Source organism: Lonchura striata, chromosome 6 (genome assembly GCF_046129695.1).
Source record: "Lonchura striata isolate bLonStr1 chromosome 6, bLonStr1.mat, whole genome shotgun sequence".
Taxonomy (NCBI): domain Eukaryota; kingdom Metazoa; phylum Chordata; class Aves; order Passeriformes; family Estrildidae; genus Lonchura; species Lonchura striata.
In genome coordinates, this window is record NC_134608.1 from 52,645,099 (window position 1) to 52,672,780 (window position 27,682).

A 27,682-nucleotide genomic window follows, 5' to 3' on the forward strand; every position below is an offset into this window, starting at 1 on the left:
TAACACACAGCATTCAGCATGTCAAGCTAGATCCCTCTCTGATGGGAGCCTGCTGCTTGCAGCCAAAGTGCTCCTTCAGTTCACTAAAATGCCCCACTCTAGGGAAGGAAAATATTTTAGAGGTGCATAATTATATAAAAATCAATCCTTAAACCTAAGGCCCCATCAATATTCTCCGAGACCTCCTTATACTCTTCAATCCACAAACCAAAATCTCAATGATTCCAGTGTTATAGGTTTTTAAATCCAAGTTGCTCCCATCATGGAAATCACAGCAAGGGAGATCTCAGTAGTGGGGTGACACACTAGCAAATACTCACTCCTGGAACTGCTGCTGCCCTTGCCGGCACCAGGAGAAATTACTGAATCCACAGGAAGGGCTGAGCTCTGGAAAATACTCTGTCTGCACTGCCTGCATGCTTCTGGCCGCACAAAATCAGAGGCACTAGCATGCAAAAGCTGAGGAACAAAGTAGACTGGTATGACCTCGGGGCACTACACAGAAACTGTCAGGCAAGAACACACTGCTGAGCTGGTTGTCTTGTGAGCATTCCCCTTTCAAGAGCTCTGAAGCCACCAGCAACCCTGTCTGGCTGCTGCTGTAGGAAGCGGCACCATGACAGCGGGGATATTTCGGGAAAACAGAAATTACACTTCAACCAAATGCTCCTGAGCTTCAGCAGCTTCCTACAACGGAAGATGACAAAGCCTCGCTCCAACCAAAACTCCATCCACCTACCTGAAAATCTGTTCTCAGTGGGTAAGTCATGCCAGCTCCTGGCTGGAACATGTGGTTAGTGGAAAGATCCCACGCTGGCGCTCCCAGCAGCTGGAGAGCAGCCTCCTCTACAGACCGACTGTTTGCAGCACTGTCCAGCCTGGTGTTACGCGCAGTACTGGTGTCTGATAACCCCCACACAGCACTCCACTTTTAAATATTTAAAAAGGTATTTTTCAATGGCAGAGGCAAAGCTCCAAGATAAAGCAGGAAGTCTGCAAAGCAGGCGGGGACAGAGAAGAGCCAGGCACATAACAATGTTTCTATACCCCCTCATCCCTCCTCATTCCAGTGCTTCATTGTCAGACACTGAGAGCAAAGACGGGCTCAAGAATTCTCAAACTAACAGCGTGCCTGGCACTCAGACCACCACAGTGAAACTCCCTACGCAGTCCTGCCAGCTCTGATCGATCCGTGGAATCCCAAAAGTCTGCATCCCCCAGCTGGCACCACTAGAGTTTTACAGCAGAGGCAATGCCTGCTTCTCCACAAGCTCTCTGAGGACTCCTGAGCCGCCAGAGCGAGGTTTTGGGATGGGAGGAGTAACTCATCCTGGTGTGCTCCCGACCCTCCGCTCAGAGTGGCACAGCGGGATGGCGTGCGGGAACTGAACCCGGCTCGTTTTACAGAGATCAAAGCTCAGCCTTAGCTCCAGCGTGACAAACCGTGAGTCAACTTCTCGCTGCCAAAATCCTTTCACCGATTCTCTGCTTTCCACACCAACAAGACCTTTCAGTGGGAAAAACCCTCCGGGCAAAAAAACGGGGGAAGGGGAGGTGGAAGGCGGATCCCTTCCAAGCCGCAGCTCCGCTGTGGAGCTGAGAACTGCTCGCAGAGGGAACCAGCCTCCAGGCAAGCAGGCACCGCGCCGAGCCACCCTCTTCTCCCAGGAACTCCGGCCGGGATTTGCGTGCACTTTGCACCTTACCTGCTGCAAAAGGCATTTTGTAGGGGTAGCTGCTCCGTCCCGCATGCACGCTGCCGATCCTGCCCTCCGGCACATGCACCACGCCGCAGACGCTGTAGCTGCTCACGGCTGCTCCCTCCCCGCAGCAGTACGGAGAGCTGCACCAGTGCAGGGGCTGGAAATGAGCACCTGATGGCAAGGAACCGGAAGATACAAGGAGCCCCTCGCAGGTCGCAGCCTGCGACAGCTCGTCCTTGGGATAAACGGAGCAGGGGGAATAGCCACTGTATCCACTTTGGCCATAATAAACATAAAACCCGTTCAACGGAGTCAGATCTGAGGATTCATAGAGACATCCACAATCCGCGTGATTCCCGGGCACGGGCAAGGGAGGGAACTGCTGCACGGGAAAGGAAGGCTGATGAAATTCCTGTTTGGGGGTTGGGGATTTCTCTCCAGGTCTTCCATACTCCGGCTTCATGGAAGCTTGTCCTCCCATGAGCAAAGGCAGTCTGTGGTAGAAGCCCTCCGTGTTGGCGTAGGAGCCAGGCAGCGACTCGTAGGGGACGGGCTCTGCTGTCCTGTAGAGCCTGGAAGAGTCCCGCTGCTCCCCTTTCCCAAAGGTGCCCAGGGTCTGGCCTTGCCAGCCACGCTGCCCATCCATTTTTAAGCTAGCCACTTCCTTCTTGGATTTGACACAGTTCTTGCGTCCGGCTTTGGCCCATTTGGGTGTAGATTTCGAACAGTGGTTCTCGGACTTGGCCTCTCCGTCCGATTTACTCCTCTGTTTCAGGGGTTGGTCTTTCTCATGGGTCAGCTTCAAGAAGGCCACGGCATTCAGGCTGGCCAGTCTCTTTGGGGTGGGATGGTAGGAGATGGAACCATCCTCCCTCTTTGCCCCATCATCAAAGACCTCATCCAGCGAATGCTCACAGCTATTGCATTTCTGACTGGGCTCATGCCGGTTCTTTCCTTTCCCTGTTTTCACAGCCGGTTTTTCCAGGGCAGGCCAGTTGTCACCAGCTTTGCACTGCAAGCCCTTGAGGGTGCAGTCCCCAGCAGCCTTCCCAGAGTCCCTGCGGAAGCGCCTGCCGGATAACAAGCCATCATCCCGTTCGAACAGCAGGTTGTTCACCGCCTCAGCGTTCAGCGAGGCCAGCCGGCGCTTCCTGGGCTCCGAGGGAGCAGGATCAAAGTCCTGCTCCGGCCCGGGATAAGTCACTGTGCACTTCTCCCCGGATGACTCACTCTTGCTCGCTCCCACAGGCTGAACTTGTTCTGAGAACAAAGCAGATCCCAAACCTTCAACCCAGCTGGGAAGGTGCTTTTTTTTACAGCTCGGGGTCTGTTTGGACAGAGAGCCAGCTACATCCTCCAGCCTGGTGAGGAGGACCTTGCAGGTCTTTTTGCTCACCGAGGGGAGCAGCCGCCTCCGCAGCGGGTACGTCTTCCGCACTTCACGCAAACTCTTGCTTTTGTTATTCCCTACAAACCCACTGGGACACTTTGGAGCCTCCGAGGCATCTCCGTCCCGCTGCTCTGCATTGGCCCTGTCCATCCTCCTGCTGCCTGTTGGCGACGAGGCCTGGCCAGCAGAACCAGCTGGATGTTTCAGAAGGAAAAGTTGTTTTTTCCGGGCATGCGTCATAGGATCAATGTCCAATCCTGGGAACGAACGGGAGAAAATATCTATTAATATCGCTGAGAGGGTCCCATCTCCTCACAAAGCACCAACTGCCAATTAGGAAATATTTGGGGAAGCTTGTTTCTATACAGCAGAGTCTATTTGGGTGATGGCCAATTAAGCCAATTAAGAGACAGGATGCAATTAGATGTGGTTTAATATTAAGCCATGGAACACGATAGTAATTAAAAGCAAGGTGGTGATAGCAAATGCCACAGCAGCTGGGGAAAGCTGGGTTCGGACAGAGAGCTGTCCACCCAGCTCCTTCTTCCACTGATGCTGCTCCTAACACCTTACAAATTCCCATCAAATCTCCAAAATCTGAGGGCTGGTCCAGGGCACAGAGCAGAAATAACCCCCAGCCTGTAACTACCTGCATGTTGATACAGGCAGGCTGTTCCAGTTTCATTTTCTGAGACAATTAGGCAAAAGAAAAACAAAAAGTCCACCTACTCAGGTGAAAAGAAAACTTGGGCTATTAAGCAGAGACCTGCCAACATTAATAAATTAAATACATGCAAATCCGTGTGCAGGTTGGAACCTGGCTGCCCACTGCTCTTGTCATTTTCTGTAGCTGTGTTTTATAAAAGTTGTGGGCATTGAACACCAAATCACAATTGGCAGAGGTCCCACTGATAGGGCCTGTTTCCTGTTTCATGGCAGGAAACAGAAGCCTGGTGTTCCCAAGTTATCCAGCACCCAATTTTTAATTAAGAAATTCTGCAGTCTACAGCTTGTATGTCCAAGGCTGAGACAGGATATGGCTGGGTGATACCAACCTACAGACATTAAAAATGTCAGTGTAAATGAGTGATAGTGGAATAGATTTAATGAAGTCTGTCTCTGAGCACCAGAAACAGCAGCAAAGGACAATTACTTCCATTCAATGGTATTTACAAAATAGTCAAATTCCATTTATTGGCAGTAAAGTGCTGATCTTTTTATCAGCATCCACCTAGGAGGGGTTTGCTCTTCCCTGCAATCAGGATTTGGCCTGTAACTCCCCTCAATTGACACTGGTCTGCCACTTTTGAGGCTTTTAATTAAAGCTCCTACTGCTTTGGCAGTGATTAGAACAAAGCTCCCGAATTACAAGAACTGTTCATTTGATATGGTTTAATCAAGCTGATAATTAGATTATCTATTTGAAATAAGCCCAATGTGTTTTAATTGCCTTACTTATATATGCATTTACTAAGGGAAATTCAGGAATTGAAACCCGCTGGGGTTTGCATGGTGCTTTTCTAGATGTCATCCTCCTGGCAATGTGTTTTTGGGGTGACTGAGTTCCTCCACCCTGTTAAACAGGGTATATCCCATGGCTGGTACCCCAGGAGGAGAGCTTGGTGAGGAACAAACATATATGTCCACATTTTTCTTATTAGAAAATCAGGCTCTGGGAATTAGGAGGATCAAGTCAGACAGAATTCCCTCCAGAATTGAATTCTTCTTGCACAAAAGGCTAAACTGACCATATAGAATCTATGGAGTTTGGAAGAGGACTAAAATTAAAAAAAAATGGATCAGGCAGAGCAGGATTTAGCAGAGGCAGAACAGGTATCCTGCAGAACGTGCCCTGAGAAGGACAACTCTTCCCAGGCTATGTGGACCAGTGATTTCCTTGCAACTTTCATCCTATTTTTTACTGTCCTTACTGAGAGACTGAGCCTCTGGCAGAGGTGAAAATCCCCAAATAAAAAGTCATGGTTTGCCTTAAACCCAGCATCAGGCACCTTGTTCTTCTTGGGTTTCCAGAGGCAGGAGCCTGACCTGGTCTAGCACCACACATCCAGGGGGATTTGTGCTCACATTGAGTTGGAATAACTGCTAAAAACTGGGTGCTGTAGCTGTGACTGTTCATGCCACAGGTGCTCTAAAGTTAGGAAAAGGCTGGGAGAGACTGAGGGAAGGGGGTGTAAGAGAACTGGGATTGTTCAGCCTGGAGAAGCTTTGAGGTGACTTAATTGTCTGTTCCAGTAACTGAAGGGACCTACAGCAAAGTTGGAGAGGGACTTTGAACAAGGGCTTGGAGTGACAGGACAAGGGGGAATGGCTTCACCCTGCCAGAGGGCTGGGTTAGATGGCATATTAAGAATAAACTCCCTGTGAGGGTGGTGAGACCCTGGCATAGGTTGCCCAAAGCTGTGGCTGCCTCATCCCTGGCAGGGTCCAAGGCCAGGCTGGGTGGGGCTTGGAGCAACCTTGGATAGTGGAAGGTGTCCCTGCTTATGGCAGGGGGTGGAACTGTTTGAGCTTTAAGATCCCTTCCAACCCAAATCATTCCAGGATTCCATGATTCGTTGCCAGCACCTATGGAACAAAACCTATCCTCAGTATAGACTACTCGGAGGTTTTTCCACACCTCCTCAATCACCTGCACTGCATGGATTGCTTTGTGAGGAGGATGCTCCTGCTCCCAGCTCACCTGGGATCCAGCAATCCCTCCTCTTCCCTCAGCACAACACAGAGACAGAGCTTTTGAACACAGCTCCAAACTCAGTCCTCTGACAGGCAATTGCATCATTCCTCAAAATCAGAGTCCTGCCGAGCTTCCTTCCAGCAGGTATTGCGCTCCTGCCAGCTGGGAAGGGAGAGTGGCAGAGCTCTTCATCCTCTCTCCACCTTTGTATTGCTTCACAAAGCACAGAAAAGCTGCCTGCGCCCAGAAGTCTCCAAGAAAGCGTGAGACAATGTGAAGAACTGAAAGTGACGATACTTAAATCAGAACCACCCATTTATTGCTCGTGGCTGAGGAACTGGATTAATGGTGAGATGACATTGAGGTGTTGGAAATGAAAGTTTCAAGCAGCTCAGTCTATCCAGCTGCATCCAAAGTCCACCAAGCACTGTAAAGCTATTTGGAAGTGCTGCCTCCTTATCATACGATCAGAGAATGGTTTGGATTGGAAGGGACCTTACAGTTCATCCCATTCTAACTCCCTGCTGTGGGCAGGACACCTTCCACTGGCCCAAGTTGCTCCAAACCCCATCCAACCTGGCCTTGAACACTTCCAGGGATTGGGCAGCCACAGCTTCTCTGGGCAATGTTCCTCTGGCAACTCCTTCCTCAAACCAGACTAGTTCTGAAAAACCATCTTCCAGCTGCTGAAACCAAACCAGATCAGGATAAAGAAAAATTAAAACCACTTCTAGTTTCGTGCTAGAATAAAACCATTACCCAAACAGCAAACTCAGGAGAGAGTTGATGCCTCATTAGCAGGAAAAGAAGCAAGTGGGATAACAGCTGCATGTTCTGTAATCATGCAGCTGCAGCATCTGTCTCTCTCTCTCCAGCACTTGATTGCAAGTGAAATTAGAAGAAACTAGTCTGGGACTACCCCTTCAAGCCCCATTTCCTCTCCAGAGCTTCACTACGGAGATGCGTGCGTTTCAAGAGACGATGCCAAAAGCACAGAAATTAAAGCTTTTAAAGCTCCTAATCCATTTGGCACTTCAATAACACACAAAGAGTTACGACAACACCAATCCTCCTCTCCATGCATGGCACCGCACCGATGACTCTCAGCCCCATCTACTTGAATCCTGTCTATCCATTTCCATTGGAACAGCTTCTGCTGTCACAACAGCCCTACAACTGTGAGTATCTGGAGGATTGGCTCCTTTCTCCCTGCTGCTTTTGCAGGAAAGTAATTCCCAGTTCTCTAAGGAACGTGCTGCACAGAAGAAGCCTTGCAGGAGCTTTGGGAAATCTGGATAAATCGCAGCAGCATCAGGTATCCCAGGCTGAGTTCCTTGAATGCCATGCACATCCTGTGAGTGGAAACATTGCCTCTGTCTCAAACATTCAGAAAATCTGTAGCTGTTGGAAGCTACAATTTGTCTTCCCAGGGTCCAGTCCTGATTTTTCTCCCGAGATCCATTGAAAGCTCCATCATGCACATGCTCTGGAGGAAACTGTTTATACAGAGCTCATTAGGCTGCAACAAGGGCTGGCTTCTCTCATCAGCATAGCTCTGACCACTGTACCAGAGCAGGGTTAAATGGGATACTGGGAAGAAATTCTTCCCTGTGAGGGTGCTCAGGCACTGGCACAGGTTGACCGGAGAAGCTGTGGCTGCCCTTGGATCCCTCGAAGTGTCCAAGGCCAGGCTGGATGAGGCCTGGAGCAACCTGGAATAGTGGAAGGTGTCCCTAGCCATGGCACAGGGCTGGATCTTTAAGATCCCTTCCAATTCACACCATTCCAGGATTCCACAATTCACTGCCAGCAGCTTCTGAAAAGCCATGTAGACACACAGCCTCCACAGCTTCCAAAAGGCTTTTAAAAAGGGCTGTGGGTCAACTCTGGCACAGCCAAGAGGATCTCTGGGAGCTGTCCTAGACTGGGCTCTGCTTCACTCCCTGCTCCAATGCCCATAATTATCCCCCTGTTGCGAAAGGCTGTGTGTGCTCCAGCCAGCCGGCTGGGAGTTCTGCAGCCCGTGTGTGGCCGTGATAAATCACAGACAACTGCAATGAGAGCCAGGGGCTTCACCCCCCGAGTGCCGAACGCGTCCGAAAGCAGCGGCGCAGGGAGCGAATGCGGCTGGGCGCGGGCCTGACCCGCGCTACCCGGAGCCAGAGCTGGGAACACCCCCGAGGAGCTCCCCGGCTGATTCCTTAGGAAGGTCTGGCTCAGCCTTGGTTATCTGGTCTCAGATCTTGCCTAGTGGCAGTGCTCTGTCTGGGGAAGCCAAAATTGCATTTCTCTGGCTGTTCTCACACTCTCCGTAGCCTTAGCAAGCAGCATACTCAGGGAAGAGGAAAGGGGGAAAAGAATAGAGGGGGAAAGAAGATGGGGATAAAAAGAAGGGGAAAAGAAATGAGGGGTGAAAAAGTGGGGGGGGGGGAAATGGAAAAAGTGGGGGGAAATAGGGTGGGAAAAGAGGGAAGGAAATAAGGGGACAAGCAGGAACACACCAGTGGAACTGAACAATGTACAAGCATGGGGGATAGTCACAGGATATTTCCTCAAAATTAACAACAGGGCAGGGTGTTTGGGTAATTAATGCGACCCCAGGAAAAGCACGTTCCTTCTCAAAGGCACCACTTTCCCCTTTACCCATGGTAAGAAGCTGTTAAGAAGCCGTGTCATGTTGCCAGTGACAGGCTGCCACCGAGCAAAATAAGCAGGAAATGATGAAGTAAAACATTAATGTGAGGACTGATAAGTGACCTCAGCAACTCCAACATCAGGCACCAAACCCTGACCAAGTTTGGAGCCCCAAAGCTTTGGGTTCTGGCATATATTTGCATTAAAGCAAAGCCCAGGTTTCTGAAAGCAAAGCCTTCACTGAACACCCGTGATCAACACTGGCAAAACCACTTCCTATGGCCTTGAAGACCTGCAGATTTCCACCCCGAGAGCTGTCACAAGCCTTTTGCTTGTGACCCCAACATAAAGCAGCGTTGTTCTGCGTGTCTGTGGAAGCTCGGGTGCCTCTTTTGCTCTTCATAGCCTTCCAAATCCCACCAAAATTGGCTTGAGTGGGGTCAGAGCTCGAGACAATGACACAGCCACAGTTTCATACTCACTCCGTGCAGAAGAGATTCAAAAGCTGTGCTTACTCACAGACAAAGGCATCCTTGCCTCCCAAAAACTCCAAATCCACTCCAAAGTCAGGAAAAACCGGAAGCAGAGACCAGGATTTGTTTCTGTGTCCGTAGTTTGCCCAGAGATAGATGACATGACTACCTTTCTACTCTCAAGAGGGGATCTATTTTCTTTGCCTTTCAACAAGTTAGGGAGGGATGCACCAGAAGGAGAAGGAAATTTGGAATTAATGGATTCTAGAGTGTGATAGAGCATATGGCAATTCCCAAACAGCATCCATCACTTGTGCTTCCCACAGGAGCCTCCCAGCTGTAGCAGCAGCAGCAACCCATGGAGAACCATGGATAAGCAGACTTAAGCATGCTGTTGCAAAGAGAAGCCTGGGTAGGGCAAAGGAATTCCCTGGCATTTGCAGGTAAGTACAAGGATGTGGGGGTGGAAATGAGGCTGAGCTTGTCTCCAGGCTGACAATTTGATGGAAAGAGATGCTTTGACACTTGGCTTTTGCTGCATTATTCCCCAGTGAACTAGTTACTAAGGTTTCCTTTTAATGAAAGCATTCAGAGTCCAGAGATTAGGCAAGAGAAACACGGGAAAGGATGGGAGGTGCACACCAGATCACTTGGAAAAATGAGAAGGCTGAATCTTACACAGATATTGAAATCCTGAAATATCCCAGGGAACTGCAGCAGCAAGAAGGAAAGGGACTTTTAAACAGAGCAGGTAGTGCCAGGATAAGGGGGAATGGCTTCCCCCTGCCAGAGTGCAGGGTTAGACAGGATACTGGGGGGAAATTCTTCCCTGTGATGGTGAGGAGGCTCTGGCACAGATCACCCAGAGAAGCTGTGGCTACTCCATCCCTGGAAGTGTCCAAGGCCAGGTTGGACAGAGCCTGAAGCAACCTAGGATAGTGGAAGGTGTCCCTGCCTGTAGCAGGGTGTGGAATGAGATGATCCTTACAGAACCTTCCAACCCAAATAATTCTAGGATTCTCTGACTCTATAAAATACCAGATCTATTAAATACCACCCATTTACACAGAAATGCCTGTTACAACTTTAAATAGGTTTCGTACAAAGCTGCCATGTGACAGCTATGCCAACAACACCCTAAAACATGCCTATAAGTAGTTTGAAAAACCGAGTCAAAAATATTCTGGGACAGCTTTTGCAGTCGTGTTTATAGAAAGAGCACAAGCTTTGCCAATCAAGGTTTTTAAAAAAATAACCCACACAAGCCCTGCTCATCTGATTTTTCATATATGCAAAATGCAAACTCGATTCCTTCACAGCAGAAGGCTGAGTCTGGTAAAATATCAATCATATGTCACTTTGCTCAGATAGCTCTGGCACCCTTCCTGTTCCACGGGCAAAATGGAATAACAAATTATTCCCAAGGCTTTATTTTGAAGAACAAGGTGTAAGGTTTCTCTATAGTAAATATTAAAGCTCTTCTATATATTATAATCACACCCTTCCACGACTGCTTTAGGAGCTTCCTTCAAGCTGCTGAGCTTAAATAATTCAAGCTGCGCCGTGATTCTGTGTTCTACACGTGCGGCTGCAAACTGTGCTGCCTGTGGGAATTTCAAGGGCAGGTGCATCCCTGCCAGCTCCTCTCCATGTCACGGAGCTGTCAGTGCCATCCTATCTCTGGATGCGGATTTCCCTTCTCCTCCCTCCGGTACATCTCTCCCACAAAGGTCTCCATTCACTCTCTCCTGACTGGGAACTGTCAGCACAGCACCCTCAGGATCCAAAGACAATACACTCCCACTCCACAAGTTCAAAACTGGCTTTAGAGGAGATAAAAGAAATGCAAGACATTCCTTCAATGTAACATTTAACTAAATGTTTGATTTAAGTATTTTTTTTCCTTCAAATAATCTTCATCTTTTTTTCCTCACCTCAGTGTCCCTTAAAACTGCCTGTGTCCCACCTCAGCACCCAGTCCTTCACACTATGGTTCCAGGTATGGAGTCCAGGAATTATCATCTCTGAGGAGTGCCAAAGACAGCCTGAATTTGAAAATTTAACAGACATGCATGTTTATAACCTCGACTTAAATTCACAGAAGCTTTAAATCCAAGCAGGCAAAACTAAGTTCTGTTAAAAAACAAGTTCATGTAGTATTTTCAAGGATTCTTGTGTTCTGACTCATCTCCAGTTGAAATACGCTGACCAGAACTACCTCTTCAGACTTGATTATTTTCAGTTCTAGAATACGTACTTCAGACAGTATCATCTTCCATTTGGAAATACCTTTTGTTTCTATATGGTTTTAAAAGTAGTAGCATACCATTTCACCCTCAGCAGGGTTGCAAGTTGTCCATACAGCAAAACATCTCTCTGGGATTTCCTTCATCAAAGGTTTTGATTCCTCTTTCTATTCAAAGTTTAACAGACATTTCAAAGAAAACAGACTTTCTACTTCTTTATTCTCACTTTCTGATCATCACTTGAAACACCAGCTTTAACCCCACACGTTCCCAGCTGAGGACAAAGGTGACAGAGGATAAGTTATGCTGAGCATTTTTCCATTTGAGAGTTTTAGTACCAATTCAAAACTCAAGTCAAAGAAAGACTTTATAGAACTCTTGCATTCCCACTGCAATTACTGGAACCAAGCCCTCTCCCTTCCCTAATGTCTTGTAAACCACAGTATTGCACTAAAAGCTAAGCAGAGCTTAAATCCAGAGCCAACTTTGCTGGATTTGAACTAGAATCAGAGAACCTAATTCTTCCCTGTTGAGAGTGGTGAAGCGCTGGCACAGGTTGATGGAAGATGTCCCTGTCCATGGCAGGGGGTGGAAATGGATGAGCTTTAAGGTCCCTTTCTACCCAAAACATTCTGGCATTCCATGAATCATAGAAATGTTTGGGAACCTCTGGAATAAAAGTCTAGATGTTGTTTGAAAATATACACATTTTTTTTTCCTTCACAAAATACAGGAACAATCACCACCACAAATACAGGTGCATATTCATTCATCTTCTGGTGACATGGTTTTAGCCAAGGCAGAACTGTCAAGCCTACCTAAACCTGCTTTAAACCCTTTCCTCCCTCTCATTAACACCAGAGACAGTACTTACAAATCAGTAACCCACAAAGTGAAGAAGTTCCACTTAAAATTTCACAACTCAACTGGTTTCAGGTATTAGCTCAGTCTGAAGAAATGTAGCCCTGCTGAATGGTGCTGCAACAGCTGATGCCTCCAAGGAGAATATGTTCTTTAATACCTAGAGTGTTAGCAGAGGAATCATTTAAATTTGGGTCAAATTGGATCATTTAAGCCCAGGAAGCAGGGGACTCAGTGTTGCCAAAGGTCCCGAGCTCAGCCAGAGGAACATTTCTAGGAACCAGCAAGCCGGCACAGATCAGAAATCTGGTGAGAGAAAACTCAAGCAGAAGCTGGAAGTTGTAACATGTTAAAATCCCAGGAACCACAAGCCAAACACAGGCAATTCAGCCACTTTAGACAAGGAGAAGCCCAGCTCTCTGGAACGCTGCTTCCATGAGAGCCCGTTTAACTCCCATTAGGAGCTGCCCCGGCTCTTTCATCCCTTACCCACATCATTAGAGGCATATTTAAACACACACCTTTGCTTGTGCCCCAGGTTTGATCAGTCAAGGCAACAAACACCACCTTTAAACAGACTGGACAGGGTTTGCAGCCCGTGCTGGGAGTGATCTGGTTTATATGCACTCATTAAGGAGCATTTATCGACCCACACAGGCGTGATGCCGCTCAGCCGTTTGGAAAGGCAGCAATTAAACACACTCAGCTCTCCAAGCCAGGGCTAGGATCAGGCTCTTTCAATAAGGTGGGTCTTACAGACTCCATCACACTGAAATATTACTTGGATTTCACTGCACCTTGCACAGCCAGGAGGAAAATAGACTTAAGAGTATCAGGAGTGGTTAAGAGCAATGACTAAGTTAGAGCCTTGGTCCCAAGAGCTCTTGGTTGAATTCTGGGGGGATGCTGAACACTTCTGTTCTCCTCAGTGCAGGTCACCATGGAGCCAGTGGGATAGACCATCAGCTCTCTGGCAAAGGAGCCTAATTACAACTTCCTCTGGGGAACCACAAAGCTTTTAAACAGTGCAGCCTAGTTTTATGGAAATGCCACAGGTGTCTCCGACTAATTTTCAGGAAGATCCCTTGAAGTCAGGCTGAGGCTTCAAAACATCCAGGTGTGCTGAGTAACGGAAGGAGAAGAGTCCTACAAGTACTGTTCTGCCCAATGATGCTCTGATACTGCAATACCACACCCCACGTGCTTCCTCCAGCCTCGAGGAGAATATTCATTATAGGGAAGGAAACAGCAAAACTTTTGAGGAACCCTAGCACTGACAGGTGAAGAAACAAAAAAAAAAAGCAGATCTATCCCCTTCATTATCAGCTATAGGATTTAAGAACATTGACTGCACATTGAGGTGTTCAATGTGTGGGTCAGAGGATGGGGAAGAGAAAACTGCCTTCATCCATCCCAGCCACTGGCACAGGAGCAGAAGGGTAAAAGGTGCACATGACTCAGAGCACCAGGCTCCAAGGAGTGGGGTACAAGGAGACAACGTGTGAAGCTAGAGCACGGGAAATGTGACTGGAGTGGCGATCCCAGAGGGATTGCTGAGCTGCACGAGCTGCCAGCTGAAGCAGAGCCAAAGTGGCAGCGGGAGACGCTCGCAGCTACCGGTCGAATGTCGGGAGAGCTGGTAGGAACTTTCCAGGAGCTGCTGGAAGATCCAAGCAAGCTGCAGCAAGCTCTGTTTTCCCAGGCTGTGCCCTGAGTGGAAGGGTAAACAGCTGATAAGGAGGAATGTGCTGCAAAGTCCCCCCAAGCAGCCAGAACCCCCCTGTTATCCCACAGCTCAGCCCAAGGACAATTCCCAGTGCCTGTGCCCAGCACACACCTCCCTTCGGTCAGTTTTGCTGCTGGCAGTCCAAATCTCAGGGAGATTTGAACCAAAGAGGATCTGATGCTGGACAACAGCTGCATAGAGCTCAGAGCTGAGTTTCTGCCTCAGATTGCAGTTACAGTGCACAAGGAGAGATGTATCCACGCAGGATATCCCCAGACACCAGAATTTCAGCTCCAGCTATTTGTCACAGTAAAACATTTTAAGGCAGCAGCATTCTTCAAAGTAAAATGACAGATAATATCCTATTTTAGAGCTCCAAAGCTGGTTCTTCATTTCAATAACTAAGATAAACATTTTATTTAACAGCTGTATTAACAGGCAGAAACACGTTTTGCTTCAGAAAGTCAGGCAGACTTACAGCCCTGGCTTTCTGAAGCATTTAAACTCTCAGTTCAAGATGAATTCCTGGAAATGGGGCAGGGGAACTCTCCTTTCTTCTGAACAGAAACCAAGCACAAAGTCTACGTTTGAGTCTCCAGCTCTGCTGCTTCCCACCCTGCTTACAGCTTTGCCACACATGTGGGAGCACCAGCAGAGCTGAGTGACACTTCCTAGAGGATGTCACAACTTCTGTCAGGTCTCTGCTGTGCTTGACACAGGGTCTACAAAAGGAACAGACCCCAAATTACCTCTGGGGCCTCCTGCTCAGTGTCACTTCACAGCTTTCCTTCAGTGCCTCTGCTCGAGCTGGGGTGCGCCTGGAAGTTCTCACACCTCTGGTGAAGGATGAGCCCTTGGGGAGCCACAGCACCTGCAGCTGATCTGAAGGATCAGGAGCAAATATCCAAATATTCACTGATTTTCCTGCTCCCCTGGCAAGGCCTGTCACAGTTACTGCCCTCCAAACACAAGTACATCAGTGTACAGCATTAAGGTGTTTTACCCTGGAATGATTTGTGTGGGCAAGGACCCCAATGATCATCCCATTCCAACCCCCACAGGCAGAGACAGCTTCCACTAGCCTAGGCTGCTCCAAGACTCATCCAACATGGCCCTTTCAACTTGATAGGGACACTGGTCTTAAATTTATCTAAACACTTTCCACTTATATTTGTGTGGGGGTCTAAATACACATATGATGACTCCTTCAGGTCCATTCACAGCTTGTTCAGCTGAGGACTGGAGAGGTTTTTATATGGCTGCATGAGCTCTCCAGCCTGAGAGAAAGAAAATTAGGACCTCAGTACCCAAACCTATGATTGCAAACATTGGAAGGGGCTGCTCAGGACGGTGGTGGAGTCACCATTCCTAGAGGTGTCTAAGGAATGACTGGACACAGCACTCAGTGCTCTGGTCTGGTTGACAAGCTGGTGATCAGCCACAGATAGAACTCAATGATCTTAGAGGTCTTTTCCAACCTAAATGATTCTGGGATCTACATAAGAAAGTGCAGAGCTCTATGAGCTGGACTGAGGCCTCACAGAAGCCCCTGAAGCCACCTTCCTTTCTTATTTTTAAATTCACTGTGTTTGTTTTACATACATAATACAGAGTACTCCAAGTACAGAGAGTACAGAGTACTCCAAGATCAACCATCTGACCCTCAAGGCCTCCAGACACAGCTCTATATAGGGTTATTACAGTGAACTGGGGTTCAATTATATTTAAATAGTGAAAAGTCAAAGCGCTGCTGCTGCGCTAGCTCCCTGCCCCTCCATGATCCATTTCTCCCCACTGCCTCCCATGGTTTCCTTGGAAACATATGCAAGCTTAAATTGGATTGACATTCACTTAGTGGACAGATGGAGTTTGGAACAGCCCAGTGCCTGAAATTCAAGGCCGAGCCTTGGGATATGTCACGTTATCAATACAAAAAACAGCCCCCAAGCTTTGTGGGAAGGGGAAGGATCACCTAATTATTCAGTAACGAGCTCTGAGGTGGCATCTCAGGAAGGTCAGCGCTCACCCATTGTTCCTGATGAAAGCAGCGGGCTGAGCACGCGACCAGTTTTGTTGGGAGGGAAGGATTTAATTTTTGTTAAGCGCTGGGAAAACAGGGGAGTTCTTAAGCTCATTAGTGGTTTCAGGCAGGAGAGCTGCTGCAGATCACATGTAGGCTGAGCACAGACAGCGATGCTCCATTTGCACTGCAATTAAGCCACTTGCATCCAAAACTTCATCCCTAGGCTGAAGTTATTCCTGGTAACTGATCCTGACCCACAGACACTGAGAGGGACAGGGTTTGTATCACTCCTTTACAGCCTTAGAGGTGGCAGGACTGCACTTTGAGCAAAGCTGGCAATTTATTCTCAAGGGGGAATTATTCCCTGGGTCCTCTTCCACTATATGAGAAGAAACACAACCGTGAAGAAATGAAAATAGCTTTTTTTCTTTTGAAGGTTAAACATTGCTTCCCACCCATACTGTCTATCCTAACAGGATTGGAAAGGATTCACCTCTTTCCAACCAAAACACAAGGGGCACAGTAGAAATCCCACATAACTACATCCCTAGAGATCCCTGATGAAATCCAGCATCTAGGAAGGACAAGATGACAGAGTTCTTGGGCAGGAACAGGAGGGCAGCCAGTAGGCATTGCATATTCCCCCTCACCAGGAGCTCTGCCCATCACATGCTTGGTTATTGCAGGGGCCATCTCCAGGTAATCACCAGTTCCAGGAATTAGATACATGCCACATAGTCAGTCTTACCAAGGAATTTTTAAGGAATAAATCCCCAAAATGCCTGGTTTGCTTCTGTTGCTTGTGCCATTTGCTGAAACTTAAGGAATTCCCAGGCTGGGATTTACCTGTCCGACTCAGCATTTCTGTACCTGTTCCGATACCTGGCATTTAGCCAGGATTTTAATAAAATCTCTTTTTTCTCTGTCTACACGTGAGCTGCCAGATCCTTTTCCTTTACTATCCTGCTCACCTTGGAGAGAGCTGCTCTGTCTCCTTACTCTGAGCCATCTCCAACCTTGAATCCTTCCACTGACTTTGGCTGAGCTGAACAAAGGAACAACAAACCCAAACATGCCTCGTGCATCTGTTTCTTACGAGTTTTTTATTCATTAAAAATAAACCTCCTGCAGCCCACTAGTTCCCTCCACAAGCCTGCACTTTCCTGCTTTCTCTCCTTCCAAATCATTCATATTTATCAATATGTGATTATTGCAGCTTAATCCTCATTGCCTACACTCCCCCCCGGTGCCTCTCCACCCTCCCTCAGCAGAAACCTCGATGCTCCTCTCCACCCCGCCACAAACCCTGCTCTTTTTTACAGAATTCTCAACCCTGAGCCAGCGAGAACACGCTCAACCTGCCAAGTGCCCTAGGAGAGCGAGCGCTCCCGAAGGGATTTCAGGGATGTAACCCCCGATCCCTTTTTCCAGCCAGGATGCCCGGCAGTTTCCCCGATCCCTTTCCAGCCAGGATGCCCGGCAGTTTCCCCGATCCCTTTCCAGCCAGGATGCCCGGCAGTTTCCCGAACTCGCCCGGCGAGGATGCGGAGCCGGGAATGCGAGGCTGCTCCCAGCTCCAGCAGCCTCCGCCACGCTCCCCCCCTGCCTCCCGAACTCAGCTCAGCCATCCTTCCCTCGCAGCCCGCAACTCCCCATTCCTCTCCTCCCCGATTTCAGCCCATTCCAGGTATTCCGCAGGCACCCGGAGACACAATGAAGACGAGCACCGGATAATGCTGTGCTGCGGGAAGGCTGGCTGAAGCTCCCGATTTTCCGTGCTTCCCACAGGCCACAGGCAGGAACAATAGAAGGCCAAGCACGGTGTAAGTAGGAAGCAATGCCTGGGATCTCGATGCTTCCCTAGCACTGAGATTTTGTTTCAAGGATGATAATTCAGACACCAAAAAAATCAGCTGCCAGCAAAGCAGTTTTATTCCAATCAATGCGAGGAAAATGCCTGCTCTTTATTTCTAACAGCCTCGTAAATAATTTGAAATATTGAGATACAGGCAGCCTCTAAAAGCCAAGATCTTTGATTTTAAAAAAATAAAAATCAAGGCTGCTGAGCTGTAGAGTGTCAAAGCTGAGCGTGAGAAAGCCCTTCAAAAACTGCTGGAAGAACAATGGGTGCCAATAAGCACTCCTGTGATGTGCCTTACAAAGACGGAAAACCTAAAAAAATCGTAATTTTCTTCAGTCATACCTTTGTTTAGGAGAACTGGGACACGAGGAATGCAGCACCAGGCAGCTTGGAGCCTAAGCATCATCTTATTCCTGAGCACTGCACGTTCAACACAAATCCCACCGGCTCTCCACGTGCCTTTTCCCAGAGCGTTTCTGCCCACAACAGAGCAGTGCCCAGGGAATACAGCAGGAGAAAAATCCCACCTGGGCTGCATCCCCTTCTCTGGCAGGGGAAGGAGGGAGCCACAAAACACATGGATCCCAAAGCCTCCCTGCTCCCAGCATCATCACCGTGCCGGCTGTGCCATCCCATGGGATGAGCTGACACCCTGCCAATGCCACCAGACTCCTGTCACGGTGCCTGGCTGCACGTGTGACAGCAAACACCCCTCAAAACCTTGTGCTGCCGAGTCTCCAAAAGCTCTGGGAATTTTAAACGGTGAAGGAAGGAGAATGACAAACGGAGGGATTCCAAGCAGCCCTCAGACAAGGTCCGGCCGAACATCTCTACCGAAAATGCACCTCTTATCTAAGCCAGAGCTGCTGGAAGAGGTGATAAAAGCGGCATTCCCGGCCGTGCCACGTGGGAGCTGAGCACGGCGTGCTCCCGGGGAGTGACACACATTCCCTCCCCATTTAATAGTGTTTATTTAGCTCTGTGCTAGCGGCACGGCTCAGACCCCAGGGGGGACTGCCCGGTGCCACCAGGCTCGCAGGGTGTTACATCGCTCATTCCCACCTGTTTTAATTTAAGGAAAGACACATCCATGCGTGTTTCCCCGTCATCAACCTGCAAGAACCCAGCACTGCCAAATGTGAGCATCACTCACCAATCAGGCCAAAATCAACAGCGTCCCTTGAATTATTTTTGACCCATGTGGAGTTAATAACCATCCACCCTCTATGGAAGATGTCCTGAAATTTAATGTATATCAATAAGTAGCAGATTGAAGGGAAAACAACTGCTCCTCCAGGGCAGCCATCCTCATTTTCAGCTGATTTTTTCCAGAAGCAGAGCAGCACTGCCATCCCCACTGAGGGACTTCCACTATGATTTAAATCAAATTATTCTTTGGAAATTATACATCTGTGATTTTGAGAGACCAGAGATTTCACAAAGGTTCAGGTTCAGTTCCCTCAGCTGACCATACCTCTTATATCCTGCCAGCTCTCCATACTCTGATTTTATAAGGGTTTCACCCACATGGCCAGAGAAAAAATAACATGGAACAGATCAATTAACTCCAATGGCACAAATATTGACAGGGCCCAAATGAGTTGATTTTAAACCAGATTTATATTTATTTTTCTTAATTATACCCTTGGCTTATTTTTTAATAACTTCAGATCCTCATTTCACTTTATTACATGATAAAGTTTTCCAGTGTCTAGTTCTTCTAATGGAAGGGGGATTTTTAAATTCACACAAAATATTACTGTGACTCTATTCTACTTGATTTATAATAAAACTCCATGCTAAAATAGCAAATCTGGGCAATAACTGGACAAAGTTATGGCATTGTCACATACAATCTTGTTTCTTTCTGTCTTTTAAGAAATAAAACCAGTAGTATCAAATTTAAGTGTTTTTTCCCCATTTCAAGGATGTCAGGTGCCAGTACAAGTGTGAAAGTATAGTTAAATCATGATGGTCTTCTTACAGGTAACTCACTGAGAACAACAATCTGGCCACGAATTTCAACATTTTTCTGCCATTAAATACTTGTCTTTGGTCTCAGTAAAAGAGGAGCTGCCATGCTGGACAGCTGTGATCATGGCTGAAGGACCCAAAAACTCCAGTCCTCATGCTGAAGCACAAGGAACAATTCCTTCTTAGCATCCTCCACACAAAAGCCCCTGTTCTTCCCTTTAAATACTGTCTGCATCCAAAACTGTGATGTCTTCCAGCCTTCACAATTGGAGAATAGCTTAAGACAGCCCAAATCTGCAGCTTGGAATATAACCAGCTCACCTATGAGCTGCTGGAAACAGGCACATAAATCATCACTCACATCATGAGTTCAAGCAGGAGAGCAAACCAGACAGTCAGAACCCTCATATGGGGAAATCCCCCGGGATCGAAGCACATCCCTCTCTGCCACAGCCCGGCCACCCCAGCCCCTGCCAGCTCACAGCTTGTGTTTGAAGCTATTTTCAGATTTATGACTTCTTTGGGCTGCTTATTTTTGGTTGGTTTTTTTTTTTTTCCTTCTCCTGTATTTCCCAGTCATCTGAACACTGCTTCATTTATTCTTATCAACATGAGAGTTATGATGTCGTTCAGCTGGTTGGGTGTGATACCAAGGCTGTTCTGCTGCTGCTTCCATGAGTTGTATCCCCGTGGTTAACTGAGATCCCAGAACCAATGAGCTTGGAAAAGAACTCCAAGGTCACCAAGTCCAACCTGTGACCAATCATCACCTTGTCACCCAGCCCAGAGCACCGAGCACCACATCCAGTCCTTTCTTGAACACCTGCAGGGATGGACATTCCACCACCTCCCTGGTGTCAGCCCCTTCCAGTGCCTGACAGCCTTTTATACAAAGAAATCTCTCCCGATGTCCAAATGGGGACAACTAACTGGAGATGGGGCAAAAAAACCCTAACACAGCTCCTTTTGGATGTGATATTTGCACATCTGAGCACACCTTCTTGTTTTTGCAGAGCTAGATCTCATCACTCGTTCATTTGCTTGTGATCTGAACACGATGCCAAGCAGAGAGCATGCCTTTGCTACCACTCCTAATTATTTTTCAATTGTTTACTTTGGACAGATTTGCTGCTAAGGGCTTATTTTCAATGCTGCAGCAGCACTAGAAAAGTTTTTGCTGAAGGGTGGATTTCCCCCCACATCCCAGCCAGGTGATCCCTAAATCGGATCTCCACAGACTGGACCAGCACACGTGTTCCAGAGAGCCTCCAAGTCACACAACAGCGATTAACACCACCACAGCAAACAAAATTAACCTGCATCACCTAAAACACAACAAGTTCCACCTCAGCAGGAGGAAGAACTTTCCATGGAGTGTGGCAGAGCACAGAACAGGCTGTCTCTGGAGACATTCCAAACCCACCTGGACACATTGCTGTGTCACCTGCTCTAGGTGGGGGTGGTCTCCAGAGGCCCTTCCAACCCTGTCCCGTGATACTGGTTAAAAAGCCAAATAAACACTAAGGCTTCCAGAGAGGAAACAGAAAGGTGATGCAGACAAACTGGCAAGAAGGACAGAGTACCGACGCTTAACTGAATGATTCAGTTGGATGAGAACACACCAGTGGCCTCCAAAATAACATTTCTGCCTCAAGACACAAGGGTGTGACTGTTTTTCCCCCAAAGCCCACATTTCTAAGTTGCATCTTATTGTTCTGTGCAACTGTCACCATGAAGCCCCAGCAAACAAAGCATCCAGAAAGGATCCAGTCGCACAAAGTTCAAGGAATTGTTTTTCCTTGCAGGCTTGGTGTTTTACACCTATCAGTAGTACTACACTTCTCTGCTCTGCTCCAGCTGGAAAGCAGTTAGAAATGCTGCACTGTGTTAATGAGGAAAACAAACAGAAATCGATGTTTAAATCCAAAACGTCCTGGTAAATCACACTAATGCACTATTTCCTATCACCTGCAAACATTTAGACAGTTCCAGCCGAAGCTCGGGAACGATTCAGGTAGCCAGGACATGACAAACGTGAAGGATGGCCCGGGATGAATATGTGAGCAGGATATTTCTGTTAAAGCGATCAGCAGCGTGCTGGTATTTAAATCACATTACGATTTCAAAAGCACCAGTCTATCACGCAGCTCGTGTCACTCTTTCTCACAACCACAAGGACCAGAAGCCTTAAAATAAAACCCCGAGCCCCCCAGAACACCACAGAGCCCCTCAGCGTGGCACAAGCACTCGCTAATTGTGGCAAACTGATGGACAGATCAATTAACCAGGCAAGCAAAAGCCCGGCAAAGCCTCTCGCTTTGAGGTTCGCCTGCTCCTGACAATGATGACTTCAGATGGAGAGCGAGCACGAGGGGCAGCTGGATTCTTTAAAACAAAACACAACCAGAACCTCTTTCAGATAAGCATTTTGTGGAAAGAGAAAGGGGAGGGGGAGAGGCAAACAGAATAAATCCCAAATGCTCGTATTTTTTAAGTTTTCGTGGCTGCTCTTGTGAAAGAGAAGGGGTTCCTGTGTCTCCCTGTGCCGGGGCAGGGAAAAGGACATCGGGGTGTGGGTATCCCCGTGTTGGCTGTCGAGCAGGAGCCCGGGGAGCACTTGCTAGTCTTCCCGAGATCTGCCCAGTCACATGTGCTGGCTCCTGCGCCTTATAGAAGCAGCTGGAAAAGAGGGAGCCAGCGGAGCTGCCTCCATTAGGAGCCACCGCTACACAAAAGGAGAAGAGAAAACAAGCCGTCGGCCACCGGAGCAGCCGGCAGGAAAAGAGAGATGTCCAGAGCCACGGGGAGCGCACGGCGAGTGGGAAAAATCACGATGGAAATGAAAACTGCTCTGCTATCCCCCAAAGAGGCTCGATGGTACCTGCTTGACAGGGACACGGGGCTCACAGCCCGCCCGGCATCACATCCTGCAAACCACCGGGAACTCGACGGACTCAACCGCTCGACCCTCCGGGGAGGGGCTCATCGCCCCGTTCGGCCGTGGGGAGCCCCAAGACACCAAGCCCCAGCCAGCCCGTCCTGTGCCAACTCCCGGCCGGGCAGCGCCGCTTCAGCTCCGAGATCCGGAGTCGCCGAGGACAGCGACGGCTCTCCCCGGGAATCGCCTCCGACCCGGCGATGCCGAGCCGAGCAGCCCATGGGGCGAGCAGCCCATGGGGCGAGGAGCCCCGCAACTCCCGCGGGCCCCCCCGGCCCGGCGCCGCCGCCTTTGTGCTGCCCGAGCGGCAGGGGCGGAGGAGCCCCGGGCGGTTCGGCGGGGCCGATCCGGCCTCGCACCGGTGGGACCGCGCGGGGTAACGGCGGCTCGGGCCGGCCCGGCCCACCCGCCACCCAGCCCGCCGTGCCCTCCCGGCGCTTCCCCGCCGCCGCGGGAAGTTCCCGCTGGCCCCGAGTACCCCCCGCCCCCCAAACCCCGGGGCGGCGGCACCTGCTCCCGGCCAGGCGGAGTTCCCGGGGGCGGAGGGACGAGCCGGCGCCGCGGGGACCGCGTGTGGACTCACCGGGAGGCTGCCGCAGGCCCCGGGGGGGAGAAATCCAGCGGCGGGAGCGCCGCGAGTCCCGAGCTCCGCGCTGCTGCTGCGTCAGCGCCGCCGCCTCCTCCGCTGCGGGATGGGGACGAGGCGCCACCGCCGCCGCCCGCCCCTGGCCGCGGGGCGTCGCGGAGCGGGCGGGCGGAGGCCGGAGCGGGCGGCGGAGGGGCCGGGAGGGGCGGAGGAGGGGGCGGAGGAGGGACCGGGGGCGCCGCCGCCGCCGCCGCCGCGAAGTCCCCGCAAGCCGCGAGCGCCTCCGGCCTCCTTCCTGCTTCCTCGTCCGCAGCCAATCGTCGCCCGCCGCCCGCCGCTCGCCCCGCCGCGCCGGCCAATCACGGCCGCCCCTCCCCGCCGCCGCCGGCCAATCGCCGCCGCGCCCGCCCCCGCCCCGAGCCCCCCTCGGCGCCCCCCCGCTCCCCTCACGGAGCCCCCCACTCTGCCGCCCCTCGCCCGTGGCGCGGGATAACCGGGATAACCGGGAAAACCGGGATAACCGCCCCGCCGGAGCACTGGGGTAGCCCCCGATGGCCGCGATTCCCTCACAGGACGGGGGCATGAGGCGGCCTCGCGCGCCAGTCAGGGGCCCCCCCGTGGGTCCCTCAGAGGCGCCCAAGGCGCCCTCACACCTCGCGGCTGTGCCCTGCGCATCCCGGGGGCAGTCACACTTAAACCGAGCCCTGCATCCAAACTCTGGGAAAGTTGTATGTCCCAGGGGTCCGGCGGGAGCTCCGCTGAGAGCTGCTAGGGAGGAGAGGCAAAAGGCAGAGCGGGTTTGAGCGCCCATCATTCCCATCCCGAGATGGGCACTGGAAAGGCCACGGACAGCCCCTGTGTGGCAGCTATCCCTGAGCAGCCTCGTGAGTCAGCAGCAGGGGAATATCCCGTTGCATTTTAGGGGGGAAAAGGCCAACAGAGAGTTCTCAGGTGTCTCAGAGCTTCTCCACAGAATCTGTCCTCAGGTGCGACACTCAGGTGTCCGTGGCTTCTATGGTCTTACCAACAGGTGAGACATGGCAATGAGAACATCTGAAAAACTCCATATTTTCCTGAAAAGATGAGTTTAAAGCCCTAAAAGAGAACCAGCAAGCCACGGAAGTTACTTGATCTTTAGCAGTACCACAGTCCCCATCCCTGAAGCCTCTCCATCAGCACCAGAATGGGGTTTTTCCATAGAATCATGAAGTCTTCTGAGTTGGATCCACAGGAATTGAGCCCCACTCTTAGTCCTGCACAGGACAGCCCCAAAAACCGACCATGTGCCTGAGAGCATTGTCCAAACACTTCTTGAGCTCTTTCAGGCTTGGAGATGTGACCGCTTCCCTGAGGAGCCTGTTCCAGTACCAAATTTGTCCTATTTCTTTTAAATTTGGGAAACAGCTGGGAAAGAACTCGCACATGGAACAAGCAACTCACGGGGCTTCAGGAGATAAATACACACACAATGAGGGTGAGACCCTGATTATCTGTTTGAAATTCAACTAAACTGCAGGAGACTAAGAGCCTGAAATACTTCCTGCCTTGTTCCGGTGGTCCACAGGGATCTTGCAAACAACAGCAGGATCAAGCACTGGTATGATTATTGCAGGATCCAGATGTTACACAGGGGAAGCTTGAGAGGAAATTCAGCTATTTGGAGACACTAATTCCTGAAACAAATACCAGCCATTGGTGATGGAGCAGGGAAAAATAAGTAACTTTAACAGCTATACCCCTGGAAGCCTTCAAGGTGCAGTAGGGCAACCCTCCTTAAAAACTCTCTGATACTGTTATGAGCTGGATTTGGATGATCCTTGTGCATCCTTTCCACCTCAGGATACTCTGTGATTACCCCATTTGATGGCTGCCCTTTGGAAATGCAACCTTTGGAGGAGACTTTTCCAGGCTCTATTTAATGCAGCTGGACAACACCAAGAGCCACTCCATAAGCACAAAGGTTCTGTCTCCTCAGACCAGAGCTGCTCCCCACCTGAAAACCGAGGGCAGCTCATGGTGCTGCCAAATTATTCCCTAAAAATGATATTTTATTGGAGCCTTTCCCTCTGCTGCGAGCCACAGGAACAGGAAATCACAGCACTCTGAGATCAGAGTTCAATTTTCGTGTTACACAGAGCACACTTACTCCTGTTGCTAGATGTGTTCCATTGACTTCCAGCATCTACCACCTCAGACTCCCATAGCTAAACAGAACGATATTTGAGCAGAAAAGTGAAGAATCTGAGAATTTCAAAGTTCTGAAATCCCCCTGGAACTCAAGCAATAAACCCACAGTGTCACAGTGTTCCAGAGGGAAGCACTTGGGCAAAATTCATTATGAAATTTGATGACAAATATCATTTAACAGCTGCTTTCTGGGGAAAGTGGAGGTGAGGCCACCTTCCCTCTTCCAGGTGTCTGGAATAGGAGAACATCTGGACAACGGACAGGTTGAGGATGGGGAACTGCTCCAGAGCTGTGCAGGAGTGTGAAGCACAACGGAGCCATCTGCAGAGCTGCCTCTCTTTTGAGATACTAATTTATTCTCAAGTGGGGCCTTTCCTCGTCCCTTTCTCAGAGGGATGAGGGGGGGAAAATGGGAAGCTAATTGCTGATTCCAGAACAATATGTCTGTGTGTCTGCTGGCCTCCAGCCTCTGTCAGGCGGCGACACAGCCAAGAGGCAGCATTTGGGCTTTTTCTCCCCTTATTAACTGGGAAGAATAAACCACCAAAACCCCAACACAAAATCTTCCTACCCCATATTCTGGCCTGTTTTTTGGACAAGGGATAACATCCAGGGCTATAGACTGCCTGAACAGCAGCACAACAAGAATCTTTGTCCCCAGCTCACAATATGGGCTGTGGCAGCACCTTGCTGAGGTAGTACCTGTTGGTAAAAGGGGTTCTAAAGCCCCATGGCTGTGGAGGAGCTGGGCCAGGAACCAGCAGGGATTAAGAGATTGTCCCTCACTGCATGACTTACCTCCAGATACTGGGGTGGCACAGGTACACAGAGCTGAGCCAGCGCTACAGGGAAAGAAGGGAAAAGAGGATTTTATTGTTAACACAGGGAAAACAGGGAAAAGGATCTTTGCATTTTCTGACTTTGAATTTCAGTAAAATCTTTAGTTGTCCCACAGGAGAATGGAAGAGAGTCCCAGCACCTCACTGTGGGTCAGGCTGGGAGAAGGGTGTTTGCACTGCACACTCAGAGCTCTCTGACTTTCAGGAACAACTATGGTAAATTTTAAAAAGTCACAGGAAATCCAAGAAGAAAAATCTCCCAGCAGGGCTGCAAGGACAGAGAAAGAGTACCTGGAGCTCTGGTGTCTGTGATGGCAGGAGGCTGGCAGCCTCCTCTTTTTAATCCAAGTGGAATCCCTGGGAACACCTGAGCTTCCTGCACAGCCACAAACTGATGGAGAGCTTGCATTCCACTGGCAGCTTGCAAATAGGCATGGAAGCTTAAGCAACAACCTTAATCCGAGTAAACTCACACACTAAGAGCAGCAGTGTGGAGGATCCTGCACCAACTGGTTCCTTGGCCAGGCCTCAGGGAAGGACTTGGCTGCAGGGAAGAGCCGGCACATCTGTGAGGGGGAGGGTGGCCAGCCCCACCTTCCCAAACAGCCGCATGGCTGCAGATGGGGATAAAGCCATCCTTGGGTCTTTATGTGGCCCCTGTTTGGCTGCAGTGACAGGGATGGGTTAAAAAGTCTTTAATTCAGCCTATCTCAGCTGCATCCCATAGGGATCCTTCTCTTTCCAGGCATGTCCCCCACCAAGAAACATCCCCAAACCCAGCTGTGTGATCCCATCCCTCCTGGTGTTTCCACAGAAAAGGTGCTGGTGCTGCACTGGCTTGCTGGCAAAGAGATGGGTTTTGGTGGTCCCCTCCTTTCCTTCCCCCTTCCAGGGTTAACCCAGTAACTGCAAAAGGCCAAATGAATCCCTGGTGGAGCTCCATGGACTGACTTGGAATTCTATTACACCAAAAAAGCAAATTGGCTGTGAGTGTTCAGGTCTGCAGCAAACCAGCTGTGGTTACAGAGGCAGCTTCCTCTGAGATTTCTGTTTAAACATCAGCATTTGTTCATTTTCAGCTGGGTGAAATATTCCCCTTTTTCCACCGGAAGAAACCTTCAGGCTGAAGGAGAGGGCTCTGCCAGCACAGAGCTGTCACAAAGGATCTCATTACCTACCTAGAAAAATCCAAATTACTGTATTGGTGTCTCAGGGAATCATCTGCAGCTTTTTGGTACCGTTGCTGCTACAAAGGTTTAATTTCTCATTTATTTTAATTTATTTTCGTTTTAGAAAAGTTTATGCTGTTTATATCTAATATTGTCTATGAAGCAGCAGTTCCAAGGAAGTTCAGCAAATGAAAGGGGATTGCTGTGTTCTACTTCTTATTTCACCTCTGATCTTAACACTTTAAAGTGCTTCAGTAAGGAATATAATATAAATAATTTATTGATGGAGGGCAAAAACAGAGGGACAACCAGAATAGCTCAATGGGGACCAGTACTGTCAGGAAATAAGACTGGATTGAATTAAAGCAGAAAATCAC

At 49.5% G+C, this 27,682-nt stretch overlaps 1 protein-coding gene across 2 annotated transcripts in view; it reads right to left on the bottom strand.

Annotated features, from left to right (window-relative positions):
- Positions 1–23,200, bottom strand: part of BAHD1 (bromo adjacent homology domain containing 1) — a 35,382-nt gene extending 12,182 nt beyond the window's left edge. For both annotated transcript variants that reach the window (XM_021556039.2, XM_021556038.2), the window contains exons 1-2: positions 23,108–23,200; positions 1,707–3,350 (exon numbers count right to left, since the gene is read on the bottom strand). In XM_021556039.2, coding sequence (XP_021411714.1) covers positions 1,707–3,333 — 1,627 coding nt within the window. In that variant the 5' untranslated portion in view covers positions 3,334–3,350; positions 23,108–23,200. The remainder of the gene's footprint in view (positions 1–1,706; positions 3,351–23,107) is intronic.
- Positions 23,201–27,682: the final 4,482 nt, after the last annotated feature.